The 12,578-nt window shown below is 35.7% G+C and overlaps 2 protein-coding genes across 2 annotated transcripts; one reads left to right on the top strand and one right to left on the bottom strand.

Annotated features, from left to right (window-relative positions):
• Positions 1,117–3,205, bottom strand: LOC109332582. Its single transcript, XM_019567558.1, has 3 exons — positions 3,025–3,205; positions 2,038–2,904; positions 1,117–1,961 (listed from the first exon to the last, which is right to left on the bottom strand). The coding sequence occupies exons 1-3, from the start codon at positions 3,203–3,205 to the stop codon at positions 1,117–1,119; spliced, it is 1,893 nt and encodes a 630-aa protein (XP_019423103.1).
• Positions 3,261–4,539, top strand: LOC109332583 (zinc-finger homeodomain protein 5-like). The gene is made up of 2 exons (XM_019567559.1): positions 3,261–3,314; positions 3,480–4,539. Exons 1-2 carry the CDS (start codon positions 3,261–3,263, stop codon positions 4,296–4,298), a joined length of 873 nt encoding a protein of 290 aa, XP_019423104.1. The 3' UTR covers positions 4,299–4,539.

The raw sequence follows: 12,578 nt of genomic DNA on the forward strand, positions 1-12,578 counted from the left end.
CTGATACACTTTGGTCAAATATTACTGAATACATTTAATGCAATAAATGAATTCTGATACACTTTGGTCAAATAAATTCGAATTTATTACGAAATACATTTAATACTGAATTCGAATTTATTATTCAACAATCAATACATTTAATACTGAATTCGAATTTAATGCAATAAATTCTCCAACTAATTATCAACCACCAAATTAAAATAAATTCTGCATGACTTCAATTCAGTAAAAATATCTTTAAAATTCTGTACACTTTAATGCAATTTATATTTTAGTAAAAATATTCAATAATTATATTTCAGTAAAAATATTCACTTTAATGAATTCTACCTAGCCTAAATTGGCAGTACCAATGCCGATTTGCATTTAATTATTGAATGCCCTAGCCTAAATCGGCAGTGCCAATGCCGATTTCCATTCAATTTTTTTTGACCTAGCCTAAATCGGCATTGGCAATGCCGATTTCAATTTAAATCATTCATGAACTCGGCACCTTGGATGCCGAGTTTGCTCATATATACACGTAATTAAATAAATTCTCCAACTCATACACGACTACCAAATTAAATTAAATTTAATGCCATTAATATTTGTAACCAATTTTATTTTTACAAAGAATCAACTCTGCAAAGAATCAACTCTGCAAAGATTTATAGTACATTCAACGAATCTCTGCAAGAAGCAAAGAATCTCTGCAAAGATGTGTAGTAGATTCAAGAAAAGAATCTCTGCAATGATGTGCACTAGATGTAAACCAACAACAAAAGAATCTCTGCAAAGATGTGTAGTCATTCAACTCCTACACACTAAAATCTTCTACACACTCCCACATTTATTTTAAAGTCCCTTGCACATTGGACAGTGACGTTATAGTTTCTAGTTATATTTGTATCATATAATTATATTTGTAGCATATAATTATATTTATAGTTATAGTATATAGTTATATTTATAATATATAGTTATAGTATTTTTATAGTATACAGTTATAATATATTTATTTAGTATATTTATAGTATAAATTTAAAGTATATTCACTGCACATATTTCATAAAAGAATTTTATATCAATGTAAATACATTACAAAGGTATTGAGTAACAATTAAACTAGTCTTACGAATGTTGCCTAGAACTCTCCCCTAATTCTCTAGATCGCAATGGACATGTCTTCCTGTTATGACCTACTGTTCTACACCATCCACATTTTTTAAGTTGTTCACTTTCAACCTCATCCATCTCATTGTGAATGCGTGAAGTCTTTGGTCTTCCACTTCTTTTCCTACGCATAACAGGATTGGGAATGAATGTCGGACCTGAATAAGGAGGCCAATATTCTTCATTACCAAGTGGTTGAAACTCATATCCATAAACCTTCTGAAGATTATCGAGGCGGTAAATTGTTGAGATAAATTGGCTGCAATCTAAATTCAAAGAAGCGCACGTTGCGATAGCATGAGAGCATGGCAATCGTAATGATTGAAATTCTCCACAGTCACACCAATTCTCAGCAAGTTTTACTGTATACAGCCTCACTTGCCGACCAGCAGACCTAGATACAACTTCAACTTCAGAGACTCCAGTCTCTCGTGAAAAATTACGAACTAGTTGACATGTAGATTTACGTTGATTTTCTTTGATAACCTTTGTCAATTCTTCGCAATATACATGTCCTGCCATAACCATGTTAGAGGCTTCATTTCGATGTTCATTGAACCATTCGTTAAGCCTATAATATGTTGCTCTAACAAGTGCAGTGATAGGAAGAGCTCTTGATCCTTTCAAAACACCGTTAATGCATTCAGCAAGATTGGTAGTCATGTGGCCATATCGTCTCCCTCCATCATATGCCTGACTCCATTTCTCTTTTGGAATCTGGTCCAACCATGCAGCAGCCCTTGAATTTTTTTGACGCAACGAATTCAACATTCGCTCGAACCGTGGTCGCATCAACTCATAACCTAGTAAATAAATACAAACATATTAATATCCATAATATAACAATATTAATAAAATAAAAATATAAATAGGACATACCCATTTCTACAACTTTGTCTTTTAGATCAGAATCACGGAATTCCTTATTGAAATTACTAGCTACATGACGAATACAATAAACTGATTGTGCACTAGACCATCCTGTCAACTCACTTCGCAATGCAGCTAATAAACCTGTCCCCCTATCTGATATGATACACAGGTTTTCTTGTGGGGTAACATAGGTCTTCAGATTGAAAAAAAACCATTCCCAAGCTTCTTTTGTCTCTCCTTCGACAATGGCAAATGCAACTGGAAATACACGTCTATTTCCATCTTGTGAACTTGCTATTAGCAATGTTCCAGTATATTTCCCAGTCAAAAATGTACCATCCACTTGTAGGATTGGTTTACAATAACCAAACCCTTCAATACATGGTTTGAAAGCCCAAAATATTCTATCGAGAATGATTCGACTTGGATCTTCCATGCCATCTACAACTTCGTGATGTGCTTGATATTTTACAATTGTGTCCGGACAAAAATATTGTAGAGCATTCATCCAACGTGGTAACTCATTATAAGATCCTTCCCAATCACCATAAATTTTGGCCATTGCCATTTGTTTTGCAGTCCACGCCTTTCTATACGTGACTGTATAACCAAAACGACTAACCACCCATTTCACTAGTGCCTTAACTGGTATACTCGGATCTGCAGATACCAAATTAACAATAAGGTCTGCAATGAATGACGAATTTAATTTACTATGATCTTGAGAAACTACCATAGACACACAACTATGTGTTCCACTAATTTTTCTAATCTCCCAATAATCGCGTTTAACGTTATAACAAGCGCGAATTCGCCACTCACATCCTGCACCAAAATGTTTACATTTGGCAACGTATCTGTCCGGTCTCGACTCTACAACAATATAATCAAATGAATTTTTTATATGAAATTCTCTAATTGCATTTATTGTGGCTTCTTTAGATTCAAATTGCAAGCCGATAAACAAATCATTATCAACAACATTCGTTAAACCGGTTACGTGCCCAATATCACGACCAGCTTGAGAATTTGTGTTCAAGAAAAATGGTGACGGAGTAGTATATGTAATACTACGAGATGAACTACTACCAAACTGAACCTCTTCCTCATCACTACATATTTCAATCTCCTCTTCATCACTAAAGTCGCTAACAATATCTCTCACAATAGCCATCTACAATAAAAAATTAAAAACATTAAAACATATAAACTTATAGAAATGAAATAAAATGGAGCAACTAAATAATATACTAACCTTTACAATAAAAGCTTACTGGAAGAAAGTGATTAACAAGCTCCTCTGTTTCACAGAATTCAAAGAATGAATCGGCAACAGGGTTGCCGATTTAGGTGAAATCTACACCTTTTTCGTAATATTTTCAAAAGGTGCACCAAGACCGTAATTTTTCGGTCAAAGTGCACCAACTGAGTAAATTTCCCCTTACCAGTGCTTTTCTCATGTTTATGTCCTCTCTCTCTCTCCATCTCCTATTGTCACAACAAGCATAACAACCACCCCAATTGATAGCATACCTAACCCCCCAAGAACAACAACATCACATATAACCGCAGCTACGACCACAACCGCGGCAATAAGATACCGAGAATGTCTGAGGAACCACGCAGCCTGCATGGGGAGTCATGTGGTAGATGGATGTGGAGAGTTCATGCCGAGTGGAGAAGAAGGCACCATAGAATCACTTAAGTGTGCTGCTTGTGATTACCACAAAAAAGAAGTTGAAGGGGAATCTCAACAACATGCTTCTAATTATCAAACTTATCATCCCAATAAGCACAACAACACTCACAATATAATACATTTTCCTCCTCCTCCTCCTCATTATAATGATCATCATCATAATCATACTCACCTTCAGTTCCACACACCATCTTCTTCTATGCATCAACAGCATAGATTTTCTAACGGGGTTGGCACCCCTACAAGCCTGGTTACCCCAATGATGATGCCCATCGGAAGCGGTGGCGTTCCCCCTGAGTCCTCCAGCGAAGATCTCAACATGTTTCAGTATAATAGTGGACAGATATTAGTGCAGCCACCAACACTGTCAAAGAAGAGGTTTAGGACAAAGTTCACACAGCAACAAAAGAATAGGATGATGGAGTTTGCTGAGAAGCTGGGATGGAAGATTCAGAAACAAGATGAGCAAGAATTGCAGCAATTTTCTTCACAAGTTGGTATCAGAAAACAAGTGTTCAAGGTTTGGATGCACAATAACAAGCAAGCAATGAAGAAGCAACAAATGTAAGCCTACAAGACACTCTCTTCATATTTTCAAGAGTTGTTTATGTTGTCTGAAAACAAATAATAAAAGAAAGGCAATGATATTTTTTATTATATAGTTTAGATATGCATATTCAAAAAGAGAAAGAATCTAGATAACTGGATACGTGAATTGGTATCAGCTATAACCTTTGATTTTACTCATTTTCTCATCTGTATGCTCTTAAATTAATTCATTTGAACTTTATCATCATATTTCAATGCTTAATGTTCTTTCAAGTATATTTTATCCTCTTTCATATGACGATATAGGCAGCAAAAAAAGACGCACTCAGATTAACTCTCTCATCCTCCCTTTTAGCATGATTGAGAACTAAAGAGAAGAAAAAGAAAAAGACAAGAATAAAGAGAGATGGCAACAACTTTCTATGGCTGTGACGGACTATGATATTACGTTGTTTGTTATAAACTCATTAGGCTAGCTGTGACGATATTTCATGCATTACAATATTTTTTTAAAGCAAGGTGCAAGAGTATCGATGAAAAGCTGTTATATGATGAATGCATAAATCAAATCAAGTTACAAGTTCTGAAATCTATATTTCAGAAGTTTATACTTATTCTTATTAAATTCTTCTACGATGAATGTAGGAATAGTATGTCAAATAGAGTTTGTTTGAGATGTGATGCGGAATGAAGCTAACTTATCTGCGCAACCATTTTCTTCTCTATATATGTGAGATATGCTGAAATTCATGCGAAAGAGTTGGGTTTTACATATGATCCATTCATTTAAGAGCTTCCAAGGTGCATCGGATTTATCACTGAAAATGTCTAAGACAAGCATAGAATCGCTTTCCATCCAAAGGTTTAACCAACCATTTCGAGAAGCTGTGTCCACTGCTTTGGTTGCTGAATGAAGCTCAACATCTGGACATGAAGAAAATTTGCAAAACCATAGATAAAACAACCAATTGAGTCCCTAAAGATACCTCCACCAGAAGGACCAAAGTGACTGTGGGCTACTCCATCAGTATTGACTTTTATCTAGTTCCATCGAGAAGGTTTCCATAGTACTTTAATAAATCTAGGAGTCTTGCAAAGCTTAAGAGGGATATTGAAATATGTGAGAATTTGGAATTGCACTAGTCCACCCGAAGCCACTAAAGCAGAGGCATAAGTTGTCTCCCTTTTCATGCATTACAATATTTGAAGACGTTTTCTAATTTAATCATGGGAGCTAATCAATGTCTTAAGGGTACATGTTAAATAATAAGCAAACAAATTTTTTATTATAAAAAATCATAGTTTTAAACCATTTTCCAATACAAAATTGCAATCTTTGATTCCGAATTGGCCTTAGTGGAAAAACTGCTTTTTTACTCAGTATTGATAATAGAAGTGAATAAAATAAATTATAAAATCCTAACAATTCTCATTTTATGTCCTCACAATTCTCATTCTACCATTTTGTGTTACTTATGAGCGTACAAATAACAAGATCCCACATCCAACTACAATCTTGTCCTCTCATAGGACACCAACACATCACACATGAACTAACAAACATTGGCCACTCTTCTCCCAAATGATGAGAAAGAAACAAGTAGGATGACGATAGTAAGAGTTAGAATCCTCTCCAGTACTCGACATAATCTTGTATCGGGCCATAAGATATGAATTTCACACTTCAACGTTTTCTTTCAACTATTATGTTCAACACACAATTTCTCAATTTCTCTGAGCACATCTTGGGATAAATCTTTTATGGTAATCTTCTGTGGTTGCTTCTTCAGCAAGAAGCTACTATTGTCATCACGTAGATATTTATCCAAATCTAAACCATTACCTTCTTTATAAAAGCATAAATATATGCTATGTATAGTGTCCCATTATAATATCTGCACTCAATATTTACATTTCTCAAACATCACATAATCCATGCAAAACCACATAACTTCAGCTACTTTGCTTCCCTGTAATTTACTTACAGTTATATTTTGTATTGTAGTGCTAATATGCATTTAAACTATCACTTCCTCAAGGTATTTTGGTAAGGATAAAGAACATTGAAAAACATTTCAATAGTTATATAAATAAATTCATTGTATATCCTAAGTGTGATAAGACCTGGTTGTTGTCCTTGTTGTATATCCTAACAAAAGCAGAATAAACCACAATAAGGTTTGGCAAAAGAAATAAATAAATAAACTTACTGACAAATGCAAACAGAAGAAGACCACTAAGTAATGATGTTACTAAGGTTAAAATCAAATGCATCAACAACAAAAAAAGCTTGTATAGTTTAAATTATGTTGTTAGGTTTGAATAAGTGTTTGGTTTATGTAAATATGATTTTTTTAGTGAATAAAATTTTATTTTTTTTAGATTCTAAAAACACTAAAATTTATGTGTTGTTCTTTGCTATGGAGGTTGTTGGGTTCCAAGGCTTGAATCTGGGCAGAAGGTTACTTGAATGATACTTGATTTTGGTCTCGCAGAGTGCATGATTGAGGTACATGAAAATATACTATGAGGTTCAATTCAGTATATGAAAATATTGTTGCATAAAACCAGAAGAAACCAGTGCAGAAGAAGAAGTAATGAATTGAATGAAAAGATGAATATGTGAATCCAAGTAAAAGGAAGAATTGATATCTCAATTAATTGAATTACAATAGCAACCTACACTACTATTTATAGTAGCTTTACAACTAACTTCATTGCCAAAATTAGAAAGTAAACTAACTAACAACCAAAACTGAATTATGAATTAACACCCCTTCTTAATTCAGTTTCCTTTTGCTTCTACTACCCCTATTTGATCTTCAGCTTCTCAAATCTGTCCTTCTTTAGAGGTTTAGTTAGAATATCAGCCAATTGTACTTCACTCCTGCAAAATTCAAGCTTCAATCTTCCTTTGCTCACTTGATTTCTTAAGAAATGAAATCTGGTTTCAATGTGTTTACTCCTGCCATGTGAAACTGGATTTTTAGCAAGATTTATTGTTGATTTGTTGTCTACACACAGCACCATACTCTTGTCATTCTTTATCTTTAATTCTTCAAGTAGAGTCTCAAGCCATAACACTTGACAAGCAGCCATACAAGCAGCAATGTATTCTGCTTCACAAGAGGATAAGGCAACCACATCTTGCTTCTTTGAGCACCAAGAGATTGGAGCATTTCCAAGCAAAAACAAGTACCCTGTTGTGCTCTTCCTGTCAGCCTTATCTCCACACCAATCAACATCAGTAAATCCAACCATTTCATGATTAAGCTTGCTGTTCTTGCAGGGAAACATTAAGCCAAGTTCAACTGTACCCTTTAGATATCTAAGCAGCCTTTTAACTGCTAGCAAATGAGACTTCTTTGGTGTTTCCATATATCTGCTGACCACTCCTACACCATAAGCCATGTCTGGTCTTGTATTGCACACATATCTCAAGCAACCAATCATTTGTCTATAGAGTCTTGTCTGCTAATTGATCTTCTACTTCAGGGACTTGTAATGAGCTCCCTGCTTCAACAGGAGTTGAAGCAGAGTTACAACTCTGCATCTGAAATCTTTCCAGGATATCATTGCCATACTTCTTCTGGTGCATGAAGATCCCCTCCTCAGTTCTTACAAACTCTATTCCTAGGAAGTAGGCAAGGCTTCCTAGATCACTCATCTCAAACTCTGCTTTCATGCTTTCTTTGAAAGCCTCAATTTCATTCACATTGCTTCCTGTTACCAGCAAATCATCAACATACAAACAAACTATGAGCAATTCATTCAACCTTGATCATTTTGTGTATACTCCATACTCAGATGTGCATTTTACAAATCCAAGTTGTAATAGGTACCCATATATTCTTTTATTCCAGGCTCTTGGAGCTTGTTTGAGCCCATAGAGTGCCTTATGCAATCTGTACACATGGTTTTCTTTGCCTGCAACTTCAAAACCTGGTGCTTGAGACACAAAGACTTCTTCTTCTATGGGTCCATTAAGGAAGGCTGACTTGACATCCATTTGTTGGATAGTCCAGCCATAATAACTTGCCAAAGCTACTACTAATCTTATAGTTTCCATCCTTGCAACAGGTGCAAAGACTTCATCATAGTCCAAGCCTTGTTTTTGTAGGTATCCCTTTGCAACAAGCCTAGCTTTAAACTTGGTTACTTCACCTTTTGGATTTACTTTTGCCTTGTAGATCCACCTTACTGTAATAGCTTTCTTGTCACTAGGCAATTGAGTAAGCTCCCAAGTATGATTCTTTTCAATGGACTTAAGTTCTTCTTTCATTGCCTCCAACCAGTGGTTTTGTTTTATTGCTTCATCAAAACTCACAGGTTCCATTTCTGCCAGCAGAGCCATATGCACAAGTTCACCTTCTGCTGTGATTTCTGAATCTGGAAAGATCTCATAATCACTCAACCTTGGTGGAGCTTGTCTCTGTCTATGAGGCCTTCTTTGATTCTGCTCCTCAATTGCAGGTGGTTACTCATCAACTACTGCAGGTTCTTCCTCACTTGTATCATCAAAGTGTATTAGATGATTTTTCTCTGAGTTGTTGGCAGTATTGTTGTTCCAATTCCAGCCTTGTGATTCATCAAACCTCACATCTCTGCTTAGCATGATCTTCTGAGTCAGAGGATTGAATGTTCTGTAGGCTCCAGTAGAATGATAGCCAAGCAAAATCAACTTCTCACCCCTATCATCTAGCTTCTTTCTCTGAATCTCAGGTACATGTTTGTAGCACACAGAACCAAAGATTCTAAGATGACTAACACTTGGTCTTTGACCTGACCAAGCCTCCTCAGGTGTGACTTCACCAAGTCTCTTTGTAGGACACCTATTCAAGATGTACACTGCTGTTGAGACAACTTCTCCCCAAAATTTCTTAGGCATTCTTTTGGTTTTGAGCATACTTCTGGCCATGTTGAGAATGGATCTGTTCTTCCTCTCTGCAGTGTCATTGTGTTGAGGAGTGTAAGGAGCAATCACCTCATGAATCAAACCTTCTCTAGCACAGAAAGCTTTCCACTCATGTGATATGTATTCTCCTCCACCATCAGTTCTCAAAGTCTTCATTTTCTGACTGCATTGTCTCTCAACTTGGGCTTTAAAGCCAAGAAAGATGTTGAAGACTTCACTTTTCCTCTTGATCAAGTATACCCAAGCCTTCCTTGTGTGATCATCTATAAAGGTCACAAAGTATATGCTGCCTCCTATTGAGTTCTCCTCAAAGGGTCCACACACATCTGAGAATACCAGCTAAAGAGGCCTTGCTGATTTGGTTGGCACATAGGTTGAAAATGAGTTCCTTGCCTGCTTGCTTGCTAAGCAATCATCACACAACTTACCAGGTGTTCTAATTGATGGTAGACCAGTTACAGCTCCAACTTTACACAAGTAATCTAGACTTTTGAAGTTTAAATGACCATACCTTTGGTGCCACACCCAACTTTCTTGAGCTGCATTGGTCATTAAGCATTTGTGGTTGGTCACTTGAATCCCAATCTTGAATGTTCTATTGCTAGATAGTGGAACCTTCAAGATTAGATTCTCTTCACTATCAAATACCTTCAAAGTCTTGTCTGCCATCAACATTGTGTATCCTCTTTCAAGTAGTTGTCCAAGGCTCAACAGATTACTCCTCATCTTTGGTACATACAGAACATTGTGAATATATGCCAGTTTTCCATTCTTCCTTTGAATTGAAATGTCACCAATTCCCTCTGCTTCAATTGAACTATGATCTGCAAACTTCACCCTGCTTCTAGCAGTGCCATCAAGCCTTACAAACCAGTCTTTGTGACCTGTCATATGGTTTGAACAACCAGTGTCCAAGTACCAACAATCTGATTTTGCTTGTTCATTTTCTGTAGTGACCATGAGTAGTACTTGCTCTTCATCTGAGTTATCACCTTGTGCCATCCTTGCCTCAACTTCTGAACCAACATTGCCTTGTTTGAATCTGCAATCAGTTGCATAGTGGCCATAGTTCTTACAATTAAAACATTGTACCTTTTTCTTATCAATTCTCTTTTTATTTCTTCTGAAAGTCTGATCCTGCAAGCTGAGTTTTTGTGTTGAACCAACTTCTTGTTTAGCTCCTTCCTGATTCCTTACTTTGTCACCTTTCCATTTGCCTTTGAATTTTCTTTGGAGAGATCCTTGAGCAGAGAACTTATTGGAGAACTTGGCTTGTAGAGCTTGCTCAGTCTCATTTTCTTGATGCCTCTCCTTGATTCTCTGTTCATGAGCTTCTAATGAACTTTGCAACTCATCAATCTTGAATACTTCAAGATCTTTTGACTCCTCTATAGCTACTACTATATGATCAAACCTAGGTGTTAGTGTCCTCAACACTTTCTCAACCACCAACTGATCTCTCATCACTTCACCACAACCCTTCATCAGATTTTTTAATGATCTGATTTTGGTGAAGTAGTCTGAGATTGAGTCACTTTCTTTCATTTGCACAAGTTCATACTCCCTCCTCAAAGTCTGCAATTTCACCTTCTTCACCTTCTCTGCCCCTGCATAACTTCTTTCAAGATTTTCCCATGCTTCTTTAGCTGTCTTGGCATTGGAGATTTTTTCGAAATTTGCTTCATCTACACATTGGTGTATTAGAAACAATGCCTTGCAGTCCCTCTTCTTGCACTCTCTGTGGTTGGATATCTGAATTTCAGTGTCATTTTCGCCAAGAGATTGATATCCGTTCTGCACTATATCAAGAACTTCTTGATATCCAAAAAGAACTTTCATCTGTATACTCCATCTTTCATAGTTCTTTCCAATCAGTATTGGCAGTGTCATCGTGAAGCCATTGTTGCTTGCCATGATGATGTTGTGATGTCCCTGGATCGATGTAAGCTGAATGCTCTTGATACCAATGTTGCATAAAACCAGAAGAAACCAGTGCAGAAGAAGAAGTAATGAATTGAATGAAAAGATGAATATGTGAATCCAAGTAAAAGGAAGAATTGATATCTCAATTAATTGAATTACAATAGCAACCTACACTACTATTTATAGTAGCTTTACAACTAACTTCATTGCCAAAATTAGAAAGTAAACTAACTAACAACCAAAACTGAATTATGAATTAACAAATATGTGTAGAGATAGTAGTATGCAATATAGATTAGTATAGTGCTTTAGGATGATTGACTTATAGAATGTATTAATTGTCTTAGTCGAATGATAGGCAATTTCTAGTTATATGGTAGGGGAAATGCAGGGTGCAAATGACATGATTAATTTTGTAGCAGAAATCTTTGTTGTGCATGCCGCATGACAATCTTCTTCAGACAACATGATAGTCTTCTTCAGATGGCATGATAGTCTTGTAGAAGAAATATGTGATTATGTACTTTGGTGGTGAGATTTCTCATGTTAATGTCGTCCTTTATGTGATCAGGCAGACCATCAGACATGATTTACAACTATAAAAGTTGGACTTTTCTTACCCAACATTTGATGGGACCTGTGTAGATGTGGATGAATATAACTTGTCCCGGAATTAGGATTAAACATGTGCCTTTAGTCATTGGTGAGAGATAAAGCCACCTTAATTTTTATTATAAAATAAACTAAAGGAATAAATTTGCAATAGAAACTAAACCCAAAAAATCATCATAATTAATATGGACAATACTTAATATTGAGTTACATTCAATTTTAATTTGAACATAAGTCATTATAGGTTGAGATTATTTTGGTAAAGAAAGTAGGGAAACGGGTTAGAGAGACTATGTTAATTATTACATGGAAGTGTGATTTCTCTTCTCCTTTCTCAACTTGGTTCTTTGTACAATTATAATTATTTTACAACGGTTACATTTATTCAATTTTTTTTCTTCTAGTTATGGCTAATTTTCTTCATGATTCTCCGTTTTAAACAATAATCAATTTATTTACCAAAAAAACATGACTCAATTTGTTTAGGATAAGAAGTAAAGCTTGTCACACTAAAATTTTCCTTGTAAGTGTAGCTTTTGTTAATGTTCAAACTCGTTATGGTCTCTGGCTGATACATTATTATAACTCTTCCTTGTGCATTTGCTTCTGATATTGGAGTTGTATATTTCCATGCAGAAATGGTCTGATTAATTTAAGTGATGTGTTTGTACTTGATTTTTAGTGTTTTGGTTTTAGCACTTGGACTGGATTACTTGACTCATAAGATAACTATTTCTCTCCTGGACCACCATGCTTATAAATCCCTATTCCTCTTACTTCTTGAATGTAGAACTTTTTTTTCACACCCCACACTCACATCACATAGGCACTAACAAGAGTACCCCCCCG

This window comes from Lupinus angustifolius, chromosome LG18 (assembly GCF_001865875.1).
Source record: "Lupinus angustifolius cultivar Tanjil chromosome LG18, LupAngTanjil_v1.0, whole genome shotgun sequence".
Lineage (NCBI taxonomy): Eukaryota > Viridiplantae > Streptophyta > Magnoliopsida > Fabales > Fabaceae > Lupinus > Lupinus angustifolius.

What these genes read in the sequence shown, in the direction of transcription:
- LOC109332582 (XM_019567558.1), bottom strand. Translation starts at nt 3,205, where the DNA reads ATGGCTATTGTGAGAGATATTGTTAGCGACTTTAGTGATGAAGAGGAG. An exon ending in TGATATTGGGCACGTAACCG is followed by an intron (nt 2,905 to 3,024) that starts GTTTAACGAATG and finishes ATATTGTTGTAG; the next exon opens with AGTCGAGACCGGACAGATAC. An exon ending in AGACAAAGTTGTAGAAATGG is followed by an intron (nt 1,962 to 2,037) that starts GTATGTCCTATT and finishes TTTATTTACTAG; the next exon opens with GTTATGAGTTGATGCGACCA.
- LOC109332583 (XM_019567559.1), top strand. Translation starts at nt 3,261, where the DNA reads ATGGAGCAACTAAATAATATACTAACCTTTACAATAAAAGCTTACTGG. An exon ending in TAAAAGCTTACTGGAAGAAA is followed by an intron (nt 3,315 to 3,479) that starts GTGATTAACAAG and finishes TCCCCTTACCAG; the next exon opens with TGCTTTTCTCATGTTTATGT.